Source organism: Panthera pardus, unplaced genomic scaffold (genome assembly GCF_024362965.1).
Source record: "Panthera pardus isolate Hobbes unplaced genomic scaffold, ASM2436296v1 HiC_scaffold_3, whole genome shotgun sequence".
In the NCBI taxonomy this organism is placed as follows: Eukaryota; Metazoa; Chordata; class Mammalia; order Carnivora; family Felidae; genus Panthera; species Panthera pardus.
This window is the reverse complement of record NW_026526876.1, coordinates 55,335,823-55,356,493: the sequence shown is the minus strand read 5'-3', so window position 1 is coordinate 55,356,493 and position 20,671 is coordinate 55,335,823. Positions and strand designations below refer to the sequence as shown.

General features: G+C 48.4%; 1 protein-coding gene across 4 annotated transcripts in view; it reads right to left on the bottom strand.

The window, feature by feature from the left end:
* SLC43A2 (solute carrier family 43 member 2) overlaps positions 1-20,671 on the bottom strand; it is a 39,497-nt gene that overhangs the window by 14,047 nt on the left and 4,779 nt on the right. For all 4 annotated transcript variants that reach the window (XM_019429617.2, XM_019429614.2, XM_019429615.2 and 1 more), the window contains exons 3-5: positions 15,320-15,527; positions 13,978-14,033; positions 12,501-12,577 (exon numbers count right to left, since the gene is read on the bottom strand). In XM_019429617.2, coding sequence (XP_019285162.1) covers positions 12,501-12,577; positions 13,978-14,033; positions 15,320-15,527 — 341 coding nt within the window. The remainder of the gene's footprint in view (positions 1-12,500; positions 12,578-13,977; positions 14,034-15,319; positions 15,528-20,671) is intronic.

The following is a 20,671-nucleotide window of genomic DNA, read 5'->3' as shown; positions in this document are numbered from 1 at the left end:
AACTTCAAAGCTAAGACCCACCCAGCCCGCGATTCTACACAAATCCAGGCACAGTAAATGTGACAACACAGTCACCGAGGCAAACAGACCTAGGGCAAAGTACATCCTCCCAAACAGCCAGTTTGTATCTCCTCTCCCTTGCCTCCAAAGAGACGGAACTGCCATGCTGTGAAGCTCTCCTGTCCCACGTCCACAGTGTCCAGAGCATCAAGATCACTCTCTGTGTAGCTATCCAACCTGCTTCACTGAATTCAGGCTGTTCATATGGACCTAATCTATGACCCCCTCTCCCATTTGTCCGGAATCACATTGGGGTTTTCTTAAACACGGAACACTGCTGCCTGGGAGCCAATCCATTGTTGCTGAGTGCAGGCAGTTTGAACTGGCCTTTCCTGCCCCTCATCATTTCTGCCTGTTTTGCCCACAATTAAAAATGAGGAAGGGACATCACCAAAATTAAAAGCTTTTGTGCTTCAAAGGGCACCATCAAGGGGCTCCTGGGTGGCTCAGCTGGTTGAGCATGCGCCTTCGGCTCAGGTCATGATCTCACGGTTTGTGAGTTCGGGCCCTGCGTCGGGCTCTGTGCTGACAGCTCAGAGCCTGGAGCCTGCTTCGGATGTTGTGTCTCCCTCTCTCTCTGCCCGTTCCCTGCTTGCACTCTGTGTCTCTCTCTCAAAAATAAATAAACATTAAAAAAATTAAAAAAAAAAAAGGCACCACGAAGAAAGGGAAAAGACAATGCACAAAAGAGAGAAAATGTCTGCAAATCATACATCTGATAAGGGACATGTGTCTATACACTATGTATATATAAAAGACTCCTAAAATTCAATAATAAAAAAATAACCTATTATTTATTTATTTATTATTTATTTATTTTATTTATTTTTTTTTTAACGTTTATTTATTTTTGAGACAGAGAGAGACAGAGCATGAACGGGGGAGGGTCAGAGAGAGGGAGACACAGAATCTGAAATAGGCTCCAGGCTCTGAGCTGTCAGCACAGAGCCCGACGCGGGGCTCGAACTCACGGACCGTGAGATCATGACCTGAGCCGAAGTTGGCCGCTTAACTGACTGAGCCACCCAGGCGCCCCTAACCTATTTTTTTAATGGGCAAAAGATCTGAACGGACATTTCTCCAAAGAAGATCTACAAATGGCCAATAAGCATATGAAAATCCACTCAGTATTATTCATCTTAGGGAAATGCAAGTTGAAACCACAATGAGATAATCGCTTCATGCCCCCTAGGGTGGCTATAATAAAAAATCAAATAATAACAAATGTTGATGATATATATAGGAAATCAGAACCCTGATCCACTGCTAGTGGAAATATAAGATGGTACACAGCCACTTTGGATAAGTCTGGCAGTTGCTCAAACAGTTAAACACAGAGTTACCATATGACTTAGAAACTTCACTCCTAGGTATATACCAAAAGAAATGGAAACAAAATGGACTCACAAAATTGTGGCAGCATTCAAAAAAAAAAAAAAAAATTGGGAGGCACCTGAGTGGCTCAGTCGGTTAAGTGTCCGACTTCGGCTCAGGTCATGATCTTGCAGTCCGTGAGTTCGAGCCCCGCGTCGGGCTCTGTGCTGACACAGCTCAGAGCCTGGAGCCTGCTTTGGATTCTGTGTCCCCCTCCCCCCCACCCCCCTCCCCCACTCGTGCTCTGTCTCACTCTGTCTTTCAAAAATAAATAAATGTTAAAAAAAAATTGTGGCAGCATTCTTCACAATAACAAAGAAGGGCAAACAAGGCCAATGTCCATCAATAGATGAATGGGTAAACAAAATGTGGTCTATTTATGCAATGGAATGTTATTGAGCCACAAGAGCAAATCAAGTACTGATACCTACTACAACATGGATGAACCCTGAGAATATTATGAGAGATGAAAAAAACAAGTTACAAAAGACCGCATATCGTATGACTCCATTTACACGAAATGTCTAGAATGGGCAGATCCATAGAGACAAAAAATAGATTAGTGGTTGCCCAGGGCTGGGGTAGAGGAAGCTGGGAGTGAATAGGGAGGAAATGCCAATGGGTACAGGGTTTCTATTTGGCGTGATATAATTGATTACAGTGATGGCTGCATAACTCTGAATGTACTAAAAACACTCGATTGTACACTTTAGGTGAATTGTATGGTATGTAAATTTGTCTCAACATCACTGTTAAAAAATACATGAGTAAGATACATAAGATGATTTGGGGTCCCAGGATTAAAAAGGAAAATGAATAAATCTATAGTGTATGGCCAATAAGCCATTCTATGGCATAGGGCCAGGGTGGCCATCTAGGCTCCCCTAAGAATTCCAAGCACACAAAGAGCTCTTCTTCCAGCCTTGACATAGAGTGGACCCTCTGTCCACTCAGGCTTCTCAGATAGGATCAAAGGGGGATAGAGAGCATATTGAAATTCCCCCCAGCAGGAAACAGAGGCAATGTGAACGCTCATGTGTGCCCGGGAACACCTAGGTGACTACTAAAAGTGCCTAATCTTACTCTTTGCACACCTGCTTCCCAGGTATGCTGCGGTTCAGAGGACATGCCTCTGTTCCTGAGCTCACATATTCGGGCTGCTCTGTGCTGGCTCACCCAGCAAGGCAACCTTGCAGCGGAGGCATTTCTGGGGTCATATCCGCCCCAGCGAGAATCCAAAGATTTGTTCTGCTTATATGGAAGGAAGGAACTGTTCCAACCTGGGATGCCACTCCAGCCATGGGAAATAAAGGAAGAAAGGGATCAAAGAGGCCTTGGAACCGAACCAGAAGAGCGCATGGAGGCCAAGCGCCCGGTACAGGAAAGGCTACTTGGTACAAAGTCAAGCCAGAAAAACACTCTTGTTGCCTGTAGTCACCTTGAAGCACAAAAAGGTATCTCCCAACTTTTCAACAGGGCTGGGAATACTCTTAAAAAGGAGACAGCTTGCTAGCTAGCCTTTTTCCTTCTTAAGCTCAAGTTTGCCTTAATCCTAACCTAGGCTAGAGGCCAACAGAACAATGGACTCGGGCTAGCATACAACCCTGGCCTGATCTTCTGGAGTCTTCTCCCCAGAAAATATCCAGGGCAGGGAAAAACAGGAAGCTGAGAAAGAGGACTGACTTCCCATCTGCCCATGGATGAGGCCCTTGCCCTCATACCTAGACAAGGACAGTGGCTTTTTAGCTGTCCAACTTCTCCCTGCCTAGAACACTCTTAGCGACACCAAGAAAATTTGCCCCAACATGTTATTTTGGTCAGTAGGGCGATTCTTAGGGGGAGTATAGCCTCAGGTCAAACTGTACTACACAGTGTTCTCACCAACACCTATATCCTTTATTTTAAATTAGGGTTATTTTTTTCTGATTACAAAAGTAATGTATGTTCATTGTAAAACATTTGGAACAAAGTATACATAAAGAAAGCTTAAAATAAAAATCCCCCTGATATACCCATTAACTATTTTTTATATATTTCCCATTAACCTTTGTCTTATAAATAACTGTAGCTTTTAAACAAAACTGGGATCATATGCTACATGTCGTTCTACAATTTTTCCCTTTTACTTGATATATTATGTTTTCTTTCCTTTTAAGTTTATTTAAGATTTTTAATTTTTTTGTTATTATTTTTTTAATTTTTAAGTAATCTCTACACCCAACATGGGGCTCGAACTCACGACTCTGAGATCAAAAATTGCGTGCTCCACTGACTGAGCCAGCCAGGCACCCCTATAAACGCTTTCTAACTTAGTATTCACCTTCAACATAATTTGTAATGACTGTCTGGTATTTCCTTATCTGGATGGTCTATAATTTATGCAACCACTTCTCTGATGTTGGAATTCAAGTCCTTTTTAATTAACATTCTTAAAGATAAGCCTATGTGCACATAGCTATTATTCCCTTAAGGTAAATTCCCAAAAGTAGAATCATTAGGCAAAAGGGAATACACATTCTTAAGTTTTTGTGATATCCTGTGCCAAACTGCCCTCCAGAAAGTTACACCAATTGATAACTCCCACCAGAAGTACAGTAGAGTGTCTATTTCACTGTATCCACTCTGGCATTTCATGTTATTTTTAATATTTGCCACTTTACCAACATCCTTGTTTTAAAATCCATTTCTTTGTGTATATGGATGAAATGAATGAGTAATATTTGCTTCAAAATAGTCTGGATGGTGGGTAGAGACAGGAACAAAGTAAGGCTGGTTGTGAGTTGATAATTGTTGAAGTTCAAGATGGGCACATGGGATCATTATACTATTCTAATACCATGTATATATTTAAATTTTTCCATGACTAAAAAATGAAACTAAAAAATTTACATTTATTGGTTACTAATGACTTTCAACATTTTCTATAATTTTTAAAATCAGCCATTTGTATTCCTCACTTGTCCTTTTCTCCTATGAGGATGTTAATCTTTTTATATTGATTTCATATAGGCTCTTTATATATTAAAGACAGTTACGGTTTGTCCATAGAGTGCAGGTATATTTTCCTAGTTTGTCATTTAACTTCTTAGTTACTTTACCTTCTTCTTAGTTCATGGTGTTCTTTTGATCAACAGAAGTATTTAAATAGGTAGTCAAAGTGTGTGTCAGCTTTTAGGGCCTACGTAGAATTTCTGTCAGATGAAATCTCTCTGAAAGAACATCAAGGGTGACCTTGACCAATGAACCCCAAAGTACAAACATCCTGACAATGTCAATGTGTGGTCACAAAAGAATAGCAAGCACAGGAGAAGAGAGGGTTTCCCTAAGGACGCTAATTATTTTTTAAATGTTAATACTAATTGTGTTTTTCCTTTAAGCCACTTCCTTCCCTTCCTCCTAAAGCTGTCATGCCTGCCAGGAGATTTTCCCCATTTGCCATGCCCAGAAGCAGCTTGATTAGATGATTTTTCTTATTAAGTAATAATATATAATAATATGGCATAATTATATTAGCATAATAGCATATAATAATAAGACAATAGCATTATCATAATAATAGCAACCATTTTTAATACCTACTGTAGGTATTATCTTAAAAACCCTCAAAACAACCTTCCAAGGTAGGTTCCAAGGGTCACTTTTTACACTCACTTGTTGGGTATAAAACTCTAGGATTAGAAAAGTCGAGGGACACCCTCAAACCGGTAAGGGTCAAATTTGGGATTCAAAGCAGGTCAAGCTTCCGTGCATAGCCACTGGACTACTCTGCCTCTTGGAAATCTGAGTTTGGTCCCCAGGGCAATTACCATCACCTCTCAAGCTTCTATTTGTTCCTTATTAAGCACTCTGTCTGCTCTCCCCACTAGAGTTTTTTTTACGTCCCTTCCAATGCTCCTTTTGGACCTACCTGCCCCTTCCCTCCTCTTGACCTCCCCGTGGTCCAGGGCCACACCTTCAAGTAGACTTGCACTTGCCCTTGGACTTTCTCCTATTTCCTCCTCATGTCTGTCTCCTCCCATTCTGGTCTCCTCCCTCCCACCCTCTCCCTCCTTCTGGCTCCAAATGACCTCATCTGCACATAATGGCTACTCAGAAGCCCTGATGATGGAGTGATGGCTGGGCACTGAGCAGAGTGCCTTAGTGCGGGCCTCAAGCGCTAGGTGGAGAGGGAAGAACGAGCTCTTCTGCCAAGTAGGAAGCTGGAGCCAGGCTACAATGACAGACGACAGGGGAAAACACTCAGCAGGAGGGGTTTCCTGATTCTGGATTCACAACTGCATTCACATGGGGGGAAGGCAGGCCCCCTCCCCACGCTCTGGGTGCTTCCCGTAGCCACTTCTGCTGTCTGCAAGGGCTGGGGCTGGAATAGCTCGCAGGGCAGAACCCACGGCCTAGCTCACTCTAGCTCACTCGGGGATACCAGTGGTGACTCATTCTCAGCCCCGTGGCTGCACTGTAAACAGGCCCTGGCTCTGTGACCTTCCCAGAGGGGAAAACAGCAGCTGCAGGCAGCCCTCCCCTGGAGTTCTGGCCACAGAACATGGCTACTGGACAAGAGGACCCAGAGGCCTAGGCTCCGTGATGGTGAGGACTGGCTAGCGTCCTTGCAGGACCCTAAGATGCCTCTCTACTCAGGGGCCCCAAAGACAGGCCTTGGCTGGCAGGCAGGGACAGAAGGACCACCGTATAGCCCCTCGAACTGACTTTCCAAATCCATGGTCCCCCAAGCCCACCAGCTAAGGGTGCACCCTGGCCCTCAGGGAAAAGACACAAGGCCCCTTCCAGAGGTGGCTGATGTACACACCCAGAGCCCTGTACAACTTGTATAGGCCGGGATCCAGGTACCAGTCTGGACAAGCAGACTCAGCAAAGCTAGGCTATTTCCTAACCCCAAACAACCGGGCAGCTCCAAGCACACACTGCCAGGAAAAGGTCCTTGTGGTCACCTTTCCGCTTCACTGCTGTAGGGGTGGGGAGGAGGGGTTCCACTCCCGAAACCACCTCATTTGCCTTCCCAGCCAGGGCCAGCCCTGCCGATGCCTCCACTACACCTTCTGTTCACCCCCGAACATGTCACATGGTGAACAAATTCATAAGGCAGAACTCTCGGATGGGTGAATTTTTCCCAGGTCGGTGGCGATCAGTTGGTTAGTGGGCTCTCAAGGCCCGGGATAGAAGCTAAAAGACAGAGCTGGCTCCGGGCACTGAAAGTCCTGCTCACCTGGCACTTTGGCCTCCCAAAGTGGGCTCCCAGAGAGCTGGCTGGGGTGCTGTGGGGATTTTCTCCTGGTGGTAGAAATGGGCCAGCTGAGCAGCAACGCCGAATTCCCATCCCCCCACCAGGGGGCACATGCTTCACTGCTGTGCCCTATTCCTTTGCCTCACCTCTTCTTGGTATTTAAAGAGGGATATTTATTCTGTTCTCCTCAAACTCTAGTCCCAACTCCCATGGGATCATTTCTTCCTCAGATTTAAAGTCAGACTTCAGTGAATCAAATAGGAAAAGCCCACAGAGAAATTTTTCATTAAGGAGCCTGACAACAGTTTGGAACCACTTTGCTGCAAGGTTTCCAGCTCAGAACCCACTCCCGCCGACAGGGACAGGGGGCAGAGTAATGAAGTGGAAAAGATATGTTCACAATGTTGGTCGCATCTGCTCCCATCTCTAAGCAACCCCGGGCCCTGGATCGCAGGGTGGCAACCCAAAGATGCCGCCTCAGCCGCCGGCCGGTATTTACACTCCAGCCAATGAAGCGAGTTAAAGGGTTGTACAAACGCTAGACATTGGGCAAACAGACCAAAGTGTTCTGTCCAGATGTCCAGCGGGAAGGCTGGGCTCTGCACCTCGGGGAGTGCTCTGTTCCCATGGAATGACCTCACCCTCCCCTGAGGATGTCACGAGGTTCAGGCCCTCTGCTGTGGGGACCCAGGAAAGTCAGTTCTGGTTGTCGGCAGCCCACGGGCATGGTATTTCAGTCTTGCCCTTTGGAGCCTCCGCTCTGGAAGGAAGGATCACCCAGGAGTACAGGCCTCTCAGGCACTATTGACCATCTCGCCCTGGCCTGTGGGGAAAAGGCATTTTGCCAACTTTGGGGCCTCTTCTCCACCAATGGGGTGACGGCTCACAGCCCCTGGTCATTTTTATTTATACCACAGCCCATACTACACAAAACTTCTTAGAACTCAGAAAGTCCCCAAATTAGCATTTCTATGACAACACATTCCCCCAAATTCCCAGGTTATCACAGAGTGATTATCCACGGCCCCAAAGAAGTGATAGGAGATTTGATTTAGGAAGTTCCTAAAGGCGACCCTAAAGACTCCTTTGTCCCCCAGATTAGAACATGGGTGGGAGACAAAACAGAAAGTGCCGTTGTGCTGCTAGCTTGGCATCTTTGGGGGGCAATCTTGGCAGTTCTGCTTTTTAAAGGCCTGGGCTGTGTCAGAAAGAGATTGAGCTCTGCTCAGCAGAAGCCTCGGCCAGCCCTAAAACATTGCCCAAGAGCTCTGGCTCTGTCCTCACTGACCTGCTTCTCATTCCCCTTTTGGGGTCTATTCTGGAAAGGACAGCCACGAGAGCCCCCATCTGAGACCACATGGGACAAGAGAATGCCCACTGAGATCCCTCGGGCCAGGGGCAGTGGTGGAGGCGGGGAATGACTTAGAAAGTGCTTAGGGAGTTGGCCCATGTACCTAGGAGGGGGATCAGTAGGATGGGGGTGAGGGGATGAGGGGGTGAGGGCAGCACCTGCCTTCTGACAAGGAATAGTAACTGAGCAGCTTCTTGGCGCCCTGCACCAAAGCTTGTAAAGCGCCCGACAGTATATATTTTAGGTTTTGCAGGCCATATAGTCTCTGTACAACTCCCTCACTCTGCCCCTACAGCACAAAGGCAGCCACGGACAATAGTAAACAAGTGGGCACAGCTATGTTCCAATAAAAACTTTGTTTACAATCTGCACCCCACACTGTAGAGGCCTCTTTTAGGCAACAGGCTTGAGCAATGGAAACCTGAGTAAGGGAAAAGGGCGCACGGTGACCACTGGGCTGAGTACAAACAGGCCCATTAGGTGACCCACCTCAAAATAGCCATAACTCCCAGCTGACCAATGGGCCACTTACAACTGGGCACAGGTGCCGAAGAAGGAGCATACATTCCCATAACTCCTCACTCCCCACCTTAACTACAGCCCCCCACCACTGCCTCCTGGCAGATGTCTCTCCTTGGCTGTTCACCCACCGCTCCCTTGCAGTGTATTCAATAAACTCCCATCTCCTTTGTTCTGCCTTGGGTGAATTCTTTCACTGCCCTCGCCTCCGGCTTCCACCTGGCCTCTACCTGATCGGTTGCCCCACACCCACCAGTGGTCTGGATTTGGCCTAGGGGCAGCAGTGTGCTAACCCCTGCTCTAGACACAAGAATGGAGACCTTAGGAGACAAGCCACCAGCCTCCCTTAAACAGACAGCTGCTAACCAAACGCTTTAAGTAACAATCAGATGGTTTTCTTGCCTGGTCACTATGTATCCTATGTACCTTTGACCTCCCAGTGGGCGGGTGAGGAGCCAATGGGAGTGCTCCTGCTACAGTGCTTTTGGACTGTGAGTGCTTTTGGTCTGTGTTAACACACAGACCTGTTAGAGGCTGATGAGGGCAACAGACCCTCCCGCAGAGAAACGCACACACAATTTGCTTGCATACAACTTTAAGGGGGTGTACAGTCCTCCTTAAGTTTATTCATGATCACCCAGAGGCCTCAAAACCCTAGGGGAAGATCCCTTGCTCACTCCAAAAAGAGAGCTAATTTTTTTTATATACAAAAGAGCTCTTACAAAACACTTAAAAAAGATCAACAACCCTGTAGAAAAACAGACAAATCGCACAAAGAAGCAATTCACAGAATACAAAAGACCACAAAAAAAGAGGTGGAAAGATGTTCTGCCTCGTAAACAATTAAAGGCAAATTAAAAAAAATCATGGTATATCATTTTCACCAGATCAGACTGGCTAATGTTTAAAAGACTAATAACAGGGCACAGGAAAGGGTGTGGAGAAAGGGCCACTCTTACTCCTGGTGGTCCACCAGAACCAGTATGGGGAAGACCAGCAATCCCACTTCTGGGAGTTTATTTTACAGAAATATACGTACGGGGGTGTGCACCTTAGAATCATCATAAATCAGGAAGACTGGGGACCTGGGGCGCCTGGGTGGCTCTGTCGGTTAAGCATCCGACTTTGGCTCAGGTCATGATCTCGCCGTTTGTGAGTTTGAGCCCCGCGTCGGGCTCTGTGCTGACAGCTCGGAGCCTGGAGCCTGCTTCGGATTCTGTGTCTCCCTCTCGAGCTCTGTCTCTCTCCCTCTCTCTCTCTCTCTCTCAAAAATAAATAACAACATTAAAAAAAAAAAAAGTTTAGAAATACTGGGGACCAACCCAAGTGTCCATTAGCAGGAAACTGGTTAAATAAATCATGGTACATCTATATTACACAATAATATAGCACTATTTCACAATGAGTAGATCTCTAAAGTTTAAAACAATAAGGCAGATTTCTAAGTGCCAGCAGAAAAACATGTGAAAGATATATTAACTGAAAAAGGCAAGCTGTACCAGCCTTTTTAAAAAAATAACACGGGTATATACAGATTTGTTTGTTTATCTATAAGAGAGTGCGTGCGCAAGCAGGGGAGGGGCAGAGACAGAGAGAGAATCTCAAGCAGGCTCCATGCTCAGTGCTGAGCCGGAGGCAGGACTCGATCGCACAACTCTGGGATCATGATCTGAGCCAAAACAGAGTTGGATGCTCAACCAGTTGAGCCACCCAGGCACAGATTTTTTTTAAATACTGAAAAGATATAGTCTAAACTGATGAAGGTGTACTTAGAGAATTTTACAGTATATATTTCCAAAATATTGACTTAAAAAAATTTTTTTAATGTTTATTTTTTTTTGGGGGGGGGGAGATTGAGCACAAGTGGGGGAGGGGCAGAAAGAGAGGAAGACACAGGATCCGAAGCAGGCTCCAGGCTCCAAGCTGTCAGCACAGAGCCTGACTCAGGGCTTGAACTCACGAACCACGAGATCATGACCTGAGCCAAAGTCGATGCTCAACCAACTGAACCATCCAGGTGCCCTTAAAATATTGACTTGTTAACATAAAAACATTTTTGTTTATAATCATAAAAAACATTCAGAAAATAAATCCTTATAAGCCTACTAGCCTCCCCTAAATGTTCCTTGATAACAACCACAAGCTCATTTTAAAGGTTTTTCTTTTTTTTTTGTTTTAAGTAATCTCTACCTCCAACCTGGGGCTCAAACTAATGACCCCGAGATCAAGAGTCACATGCTCTACCAACTGAGCCAGCCAGGTGCCCCTAAAGGCTTTCTTAAAGGTGATTCATGGTGTGGTCGTCTTTATCCATGTGTCTTATGCTTGATTACAATAGAGCACCCTTCTCTGTCTCAGAGCATAAACTACTGATGTTCAAGGCCCATCTTTTGTTTTTATCCCAAAACTCAGAACTGCCATAACATAGGCACAGCCTGACTTAAGTAATGGAGATGATGCCAGGTTTTTAATTTTCATGTTGATAAAAAAAAGTTGGTCATTTTCACTCTGTCAAAGAACAAACAGAACCATGACTCTTGTTTCACAATTTACACAACTTAGTGGGACTTGTGTACTTTGGACACTTTTGATATATTTCTTATAGTTTTGGTATCTATTTTCCCCTGAGAATTTGAGAGAAAGAGGGATATATCCATTAAAAACAAAAAAATCTACCTGGTTAAAAAAAAACAGAAATAAAAATGCACAAAAGAGTACAGAGTAAATCTCCCTCCTGTCACAGAGGGCAAGGCAAGCAGAGTTCCCAGATTTGTGCCTGTCACCCACACCCGAGTTGTCACCCACACCCTGAGCATCCCACATACACAGCCCTGTGCTGTGCCCTTCTCACACAACACAGATCTCTCTGAACTCCCCATTTCCATGTGCCTCCACCAGACGGTTACCCCTTCCCACCAGGACAAAGTTAATAAGGCAAAGTGAACAGGATAGGCCCTGGGCTGGGCCTGGCCATGGGCTCACAGCCTGCAGGTAGAGGGGTCATGGAGATGCCAGCTACCTATTTAAGCTCCTTCCAAGAAGACCAGCAGTCTCAGGGCCCCTCAATAGCATGACTCGACTCACTAGTAGAAAGGGAAATCAGAAACCAGAGTGCCCTGCGAATGGCAACAGTAGATATTACATCATATAAGTTTTTCAAGGGGAAACTAAGGCAAGCCAGACTTTGCTGTCGGGTGGAAATCTCTCTGAGAAACGTAGTATTCTCACTTCTTTCCCATCACCCAGCTCTGAAGGGCAAGCCTGCAGAAAGCTCCCTTCATCTTCCTGGGGAAGACATTTTTGGCCTTCTTTGACTCTCTTTCTTTCAACCTGGACCTTCCTGCAACCACTCTCACCTCAAAAAGAAACACATTCTGTGGTGTTCTACTGCTGTAGGTAAGGTAGGTGCTCAAGCATCCCAAGAAAACATCTCCCTCCTCAGGTCGGCTCGCTGTGCCCTGGCATGTAGAAAACCAAGAAGAGACGCAGCCGGGTACTCCCCTGAGCTTTCCATTCCATTCTGGACAAAGGCAATGGTGAAGGGCGAGGAGATTCCAAGGGAGGATTGTTTCTAGAGTGCACTATTAGCCAGAGTTGCCATGGAAAAGGAGAGGAAAGAAAGTGGGCAGCAGCTTTTTTCCCTCCTGCTCCTGTCTTCTCTGGGTACGTGGCTAGTGAGGTGGCTTCCTGGGTACCTAAGCCAAGATCAGAAGGCAGGGGATGGGCTCACTCCGAGAGCCGTGCTCTGCTGCCTTCGGGCCCGCCTCCGGAACCTCCCAGCCCGGGAGGCCATGACTGGCTTTGCTGCTAGGCCGCTTCATCACCAGCAGCCTCTCCTGCTTGGGATGTCCAGGCGTAGGTAGGCCAACGGAAAGCAGGGCAACTGAAGCCAACAAAAGCTGCCTCAGATTCACAAGGAGATGACCAAACGGAGAGCTTTAAAAAATCAATACTTACTGTTAACGAGGTGAAAGTCATGCACATCCCACCAAAGCCATTCAGAGACAGGGCGATGAAGATGAGCACAGACAGAGCTGGAAGGAAACAGAAGGCTCATCAGCCGGGAACCACGGCTGAGCTTCAGGGAGGCCTGGCCCACTGCCTCGCAGAGAGCAAGCAGAATGGACGACGGGCCATCGGGGGCTAGCGCCAGACACCCGGGGAGGGGGAGCTGGAATAGCCTCTTCCTCCTCACCACCCTCCTCTTTGATTTTACAGGACTTGGACTCCTGCTAAAGGTCTGACGCCACCCCCTCCTTTCTCCATTAACCTTAGAGCAAGCCAGAGGCCCAAAGAAGCTGCTTCACCGAAACCAAAAATACGCGTCTTCAAAAATCAGTAGATGAGCCCAGCTAAGATTTTGATGAAACCCAAGTTCTTTTTTTTTTTTTTTTTTTTTTAATTTTTTTTTTTTCAACGTTTTTTATTTTATTTTTGGGACAGAGAGAGACAGAGCATGAACTGGGGAGGGGCAGAGAGAGAGGGAGACACAGAATCGGAAACAGGCTCCAGGCTCCGGGCCATCAGCCCAGAGCCCGACGCGGGGCTCGAACTCACGGACCGCGAGATCGTGACCTGGCTGAAGTCGGACGCTTAACCGACTGCGCCACCCAGGCGCCCCGATGAAACCCAAGTTCTATTTTGGTGTTTGTTCTGAAAGTCTTTGAAGCAACAGCTCCACCTAAACAGGGTTGGGGACCAGTTGGATTCTAAGCCATTTTTTAAAAATGTAGGCTCTATGCCCAACATGAGGCTTGAACTCACTACCTGAGATCAAGAGTTGCACGTTCTTCTCACTGAGCCAGTCAGGTGTCCCAGCTTCTTTTTTTTTTTTTTTTAATTTTTTTTTTTAATTGAGAGAGAGACAGGCAGAGTGCAAGCAGGGGAGGGGCAGAGAGAGAGGGAGACACAGAATCCAAAGCAGGCTCCAGGATCTGAGCTGTCAGCACCCAGCCTGAAGCAGGGCTCGAACCCACGAACCATGAGATGGTGACTTGAGCCAAAGTCGGACGCTTAACCGACTGAGCCACCCAGGCGCCCCCTAGATGCCCCAGCTTTTAAGCCAACTTCACAGTGCTGGCCTAGGCTGCCTCAGGGGACTCAGCTCCCAACTTCTGGACACACCCCTCAGCTAGCCTGGTTCTTAGAACTTGTCTGGGGTTGGCATCAATGAGGCCATCAGGGACTGGCTTGACTTGTGATGAGATGGGAGCACGGTACACCCCAGGAGCTTCTCTCAGACGTCTGTCTGGGGGACTGCTGTCTTACCCAGCCACCCGTTTGAGATAAGTAACTGCGTGAAGGCCTAACAGGCATCCCCTCTAATTTGAGCAGTAAGGCCTGGCATGGCTTCCTAGAGCAGATGGACCTGTGAGCACCTCTGGGCACTCTCTCCCCAGTCCCTGACCAAAGAGTAGAGGAAAAGCATACTCACAGTTTGGGTTACTTGCTCCATATGCAATCAGCAAGCAGGAGACAGCAAAGCAGGCACTAAAACCAAGCAGAAATAGTACGTTATTTATTATTGTTGTAAATAGTGTTATTTGGAAGTATTTACTATAGGTCAGATGTTTTCAGAAAATGCATATACATTCTCTCATTTAATTTAACATTTCTAAGGAGTATAATTGGCTCCGTTTTACTCATGAAGAAAACTAAACAAAAAGAAAGAAATAAACAAACTACATTCTCAAAAGTCTCATAGCTAGGAGGTATCTTAAACTGCAATTCAAGGCCCGAAGGCAGATCTGGTAAATACCACTGTCCCCTGTGCCTTCCCCTCCCATCCTCAGACTGGAGAGGCCAAAGCTCTGAAGTGAGAGAGAGCACAATCCATTCTCCAGGTTCCTCTGCCCGTTGCGCCAGGGGAGGAACAGAACCGCACTGAGCATGAGGGAGATAATGGCAGTTTCTGAGTCCTGGCTGCCTGGCTCCATCCTGGGGACAGAGGCCTCTCAAGCTCCAAAGAATGAGTGAAACTGATCCCCTACCCATGCCCTTCACGGTCACAGGCCTCACCCGTTGCAAACCACTGCCCTGCATGTGATCGTTCCCAGTGGTCCTGGTCTGGGGAGGATGCTGGCCTGAGAGGGCTAGCTTCTTGGTGGACTGACCCTGAGTCTGGCAGACTGGAGCTTTACGGACCATATCAGGAAGTGCACAAGATGAACCACTGTGGTGCCGGGGGGTGATGGAAACAGGAGGACTTCTGCTTTATCGCTTTTTTTTTCTTTTTTCAAAATTTTTTTAAATTTCAATTTTAGCTAGCTAACATACAGTGCAATACTGGTTTCAGGACTGGAATTCAGTGATTTTTTTTTTTTTTGCAATTTTTAAAAAAAGAAACTATTTTATTATTTTTAATCTTAGCCACTTTAATTGACACTTTTTGTACATGCATCATAAAGCACATAAAACATTAAAAATGGCATATGTGTATATAATTGATAATTCCATGCTTATATTGGACGTACACGTTCAAAATCTTTTTTTCTGATGGGAGAGGTCAAAAAGATGGTAGAAACCAGTGTTCTTAATGATAAGCAACTCCAAACCCTCCCAGGCGGGCCTGGGGCCCTGATCCTTTTTTATGCAGTACTGGCATGTCTCAAGGATCACAGGACCTACTGATTTGGTGGTGGAATGAGTAGGAAGCCCACTCCGGGTGGGCATTTAGGGAGGTCCACCGTGCATCTGATAGCAGGTACAAGGATTCCCTACAGTGGGGACCTCAGCCCCAGGAGTCCCACCTGCCCACCCCCAACTCCTGCACTGACCTGCCCAGCAGCCTGAGCTTCCTCGGGCCATACTTGTCCATGACGATGCCTAGAGGTAGGGTGATGGCGCTGAGCAGGAAGGAGCCTACGGTGAAGGCTAAATTTAGCATCTCATCCTGGGCCTTGCAGCTGAGCCAGCCATTCATCCAGCTGACCTCCTCGTGCTCCAGCTCTTCCGTGTCCCCCACTGTGCCGTTGGTGACATTCTCTGTGTGTGCAGAAGGAGGGAAACTTGACCACAGGGTTGAGGCCAGGATTCCCAAAGATCAGAGGGCAAACGCACATTCAGACCCCACTGGAAATGTCAGGGCTGGCTCTGGCTCCCCCACAGCAGGTGTGGCTGTCCAGCTGGCCCAAGCCCCCTGGAGCGATAAGGTGGAGGCCCTGGTCTTTTGTGGAGGGCACAAACCCTTTGGAGAATCCAACGGAGGAGGCTCTACTCCTGCTCCTCAGAAAATGCATGTGAAGTCTTGTCCACAGTTTGAGGAGTTTTATGTGTCCCTTGAAACACACAAGCCCCAGCTTGGGAGTCCCATTCTAGAGTAACCTATGCTCTGGAAGAATAGGCCTCAGGACCCAGTGTAGGCTGTGGGGCCGCAGGTGGGCTAAAACCTCCTCAGCAGCTCTGTCCCTGGAAACGGACAGCAGCCAGTATGTAGGCGGTCGATCCTAGATCACTTGGCAAGCACAGGCTGCTGGTCTCACCGCAACACTCCGGTTCTCCTCGGTCAACCAAAGGGAAGAGTGAGCGGGTCTCCTTTACTGCTAAGTACAGGAGACTTCTCATACCTACACCTGCTACCTCCCCCGGGTATTTTCACAGCATCGACCACCACACATACTGTGTCACAGAATCCCTGGGAAAGGTTTTTTTTATTTTTTCAATTAAAAAAAACATATGTGTTAATGTTTATTCATTTTTGAGAGACAGAGAAAGACAGAGAGTGAGCGGAGGAGGGTCAGAGAGAGAGGGAGACACAGAATCTAAAGCAGGCTCCATGCTCTGAGCTGTCGGCACAGAGCCTGATGCGGGGCTCAAACCCCCAAACCGTGAGATGATGACCTGAGCCGAAGTCGAACGCTTAACTGACTGAGCCACCCAGGCACCCCAGGAAAGATTTTTTTTTTAATTTTTTTTTTTATATATTTATTTATTTCTGAGACAGAGACAGAGCATGAGCAGGGGAGGGACAGAGAGAGAGGGAGACACAGAATCAGAAGCAGGCTCCAGGCTCTGAGCTGTCAGCACAGAGCCCAACGCGGGACTCAAACTCACAAACCGTGAGATCATGACCTGAGCCGAAGTCGGTCGCTCAACTGACTGAGCCACCCAGGCACCCCAGGAAAGATTTTTTTAAAACAGTCCCAAGTTACTTGCTTTCACTCGTTGAGGTTCACCTTTCTTATTTTTCTTGCTGGGGTCAAGTGTTGCTGTCCCCTGTGGCCACAATCTTGAGCTGCAATCTCAGCCCTTAACCGCCTCTCCAAAATCCACCCAGCACCAAGACAACAAAAACTAGGGAGGAAGAAGCAATGGAGCAGCTGAGGGCTGGAGGGTGGAGTGCAGGCCGGAAGGCGGCACAGAAGCCCTCCCTCCCTGACTGCTAGTTAAGAGATGCTGACTAATCCCACGAGGAGCAGCCTCTGATTAGATGCGAGGTCACACCGGGAGAGTCAAGGAAACACCTCTCTCCAGATAACTGCCTGACTCCGGATTGCGGCCCTCTGGCGCCAGGGCTATAAAGCTGAGGGCTGCAAAGGCCTGCCCAGGCCTCTCAGGGCTGCCCCAGGGTCACGGAAAAGGATGCACTTAAGGTGAATCATGCTATATGCCAACCTCCTAACCAACAAGCCCTGCTGGGGGCACACTGGTTGAGGGTGAGGTGCTACAACCTGGCCTCTGGGTTCCAATTTTGTGTCTCTACTTCCTACTTGTATAACCTCAGAAAAGTGACTTAATCTCACTCTATCTCAGTTTCTTTATGTGTAAAATGGCATAACGTAATAGCAGTATCTACCCCCTAGAGTCTGCCCGGGAGATAAATGAGAAAATCCAGATAACGCTCTGGGGCTCACATGGCCGTAGAAAGTACTCAATGAACAATAGTTATGAGTTATTATTATTACTATCATGGGAGTCCTGGGAGGGTGCACCTGGGTGGCGGCAGAGCCAGACAAAGTAACTGGGTGCAGGGTCCCATAACTGTGTGCGCGTAGCATGAATGTGCATCTAGTCGCCTGTTAGGCTGGGGGCCGTGTCCCCAGCACCTCACCCAGATCCTGGTGTACGGTAGCTATTTACTGAATGAATGAAAACAACGGAATCAGATCACAACAGCCAAAAGGCCCCAGAGAGAAGAAAGGAACTAGGACATACGGAACCATGAAAATAGAGGGGACGTACGGAGATGACAGGCACATTGCTAACCTCCTAAAGCCACAGAAACAAGACCCAGCACGCCAGATTCTCCCCCCACCCCCAATCTCTGCCACTTCCAGTTTTCCAAAAGAGGCCCCACCACGTTGACAGCCCAAACACAGGACAAACAGGATCATCTGAGTCCATCAGCATCCGGGTCAGAACCACCACACACCCTGCCTTAGCCAGCGGGCCCGAGCCGCTCATCCACTGTGGGATAGCCTCTGCAGAGCCGGGGCTGCCTCACAGGCTGGCACTGGTTTCTGGTGACAGCTCAGCCAGCAGCAACAGGAAGCGGGAGGACGGGGGTCCCCACACAGCAACGGCCATCCCCACGTTGGTGTGCAGATAGGGGCAAAGCAGCACACGTGTGACAGGCTGGATGGGTGCAGAAGGCCCCTCAGGGCCCAGGATCATTGGCTGGCGAACCCTGATTGCGGCCATGCAGGGTCTGGAGCCCATGACGGCACTGAAGGACACAAAACGGCCTGGATGGCTCAGTCGGCTGAGCGTCCGACTTCGGCTCAGGTCGTGACCGCACGGTTCGGTTAGTGAGTTCAAACTCCACATCGGGCTCGCTGCTGGCAGAGCCCTCTTCAGATCCTCTGTCCCGTCTCTCTCTGACCCTCCCCTGCTCACACATGTGCGCGCGCGCTCTCTCTCTTACAAATAAATAAACATTAAAAATAAATAAATAAATAAATAAATAAATAAATAAATGACACAAAATAACTCAGGACTCGGGAGCACGGCAGGATCTGCTGCTACCGGCAGGGAGCCAGAGCTGGACCGGGAACTGATGGAGCCAGGCAGCACCATCTCTGGGTAGAGGCCCCAGGGTGTCCACCCTCAGTTTCCCCAGAGCTGGACTCCTAAATCCATGATGATACTCACCAACAGAGAGAAGATCAATCCCAAGGCAATGTACCCAAAGCAGTCTCCCTGATTTGCCATAAGTGGGGATGTGCACGGAAACATCTCGAATTATTTAGAGATGGCTAGACAGAGAAGCTCATAAGGAGAAAGGCAACACCAGGGGGAAGGATATCTGTCCCCCGTCTTTCATCTTACAGTCACTGCACACAGGAGCAGGGACCTTACACACCTTGGGCCACCGGCTTTCTCTCCTTAAAAAATTCCCTGCCAACAGGGCTGCCTGGCCCTCTGCCCTCCTGCCTCTAGGCAGGGATGTCCAGCAACAGATCAGCCTGGGGTGGGGGGTCCCAGTGGCCTCTCTTCGTCTGCTCATGAAGCAATTTAAAAGTGTCCCTTGCTCCTAGAGGGGGCTAAATCTTCGGTGAGCCCACAAGCTTTGTTGGCAGTAAACAGTCCACGTGAATAGTCACAGATCCAGGAGATGCCCAAACACAGCCACACCCAAGCTGTTCCTCTCCCTCTGCTCTCACCTGGGCCACCGTGGGCCAGGAAAGACACAAACAGATAAGCACAGAGGAAGTGTCAAGCCCTGGGGTGCCCCTCTGCTCCCAGCCTAGAGCTCAGGCCTCACTCCAAACCGGCCTGCTCTGCACCTCACTTGCACCTGTTTATCAAACAGATGTCTGTCTCTGCAGTGGGCGGCCAGGATGGCCTGGCCCAGCCCAGCCGGGAAAGGTGAATCAAGAGGACAGGCAAGGAATTGGTGTGGCCCGAGTGTGCTGAGAAAATAGCTTCGAGGCTGCTTAGGGGCAGGGAAGAGAGAACAATGCCTGCACTGTTCAGCCCTCCTCCCAGAAGACTCGCACACAATCTGCACAGTGAAAGTAGGGGACAAAAGGGGGTGCTATGACCCCACTCAGGTTCCCCTGACATCTCTGGGTCAAAGAGGGAGCTCCCCCTGCCCCAGAGAAACAAAGGGAATGAGGAATAGAACAGCTGGCTGCATGATGCTTAAGGGAGCGAGGGACACGGGGCTGGAGACCCCTCCAAATTTCTGAGCAGCCCCCTTCTCTGACTGGCTGTTCACTGGGCCCTCCACCCAGGATGCAGGCCCCTGGACCTCCCTGCTGATGGTCCCTGCCCCAGGATCTCCTGTCTGTCTCCCAAATCCTTAGTCTATCCGGCAACAGGAAGCAGCATCTCAGTCCAACAGGGGGATGTAGGTGAGAGGTCAGTCTCAGACACAGAGCAAACAAAAGGCAGGACACAGACAGTCAGAGGGCCATCGTGGGGAGGCCAGGGCCTAGCCCCTTGCTGCGGTCCCGGACTGCCTGTGTATGCTGGCTGCTGTATTCAGTGGTATTCGTTCTGTTTCACTCAGTGCCCTCTCACCCCCACCCAGACGCCCGCCACACGAGGACACCAGCAAGTTGCTTGCCCAAGATCTCCCAGACAGTACATTATGGGGAAGCTGAACTTGAATCCAGGCTGCCAGACCCCAAAGTTCCTGCTTTTAACCTTCAGGCTGTGCTGATGCTGTACCACCTGAGTTAGAGGCATTTCAGAGAAAATATGCTGAGGGAATGGAGACAGCCCAAGGCTGTCACAGTGTCGGGGACAGCACCAGGTGGCTCTTAATGACACCTAGTGTGAATGGGACCGTCCCCAAGATCCTCCCTGAAAGACAACCCAAGCTGAACAGAACCTTAATGCAACACCACGACGGCAGGTGGGGCCAGCGGATGTGGGGGAGGGAAACTGGGTCACGAAATGGACAGGAGGAAGGCAGGGGTGGTAGGAAGGGACGCTGAGGGTGCCAGCTCCTTTCTGTGATGCATCCTGAGGCCGAGGGCACCAGCCTTTAGACTTTACCCGTTGCTACAGAATACTTTTTTTTTTTTTTTAATCCAAAATACACTGGGTGGGGGGTGGGAGGGATGGAAACAGTCACATTCACAGCAATACAAGTAAAAGGGTGGGTTTTCAAAAGCTATCAAAGGCCAGCAGCCTTTGAGTGAGGCAGAGACCATTAAAAGAGGGTCTCTAAGCAACAGGGA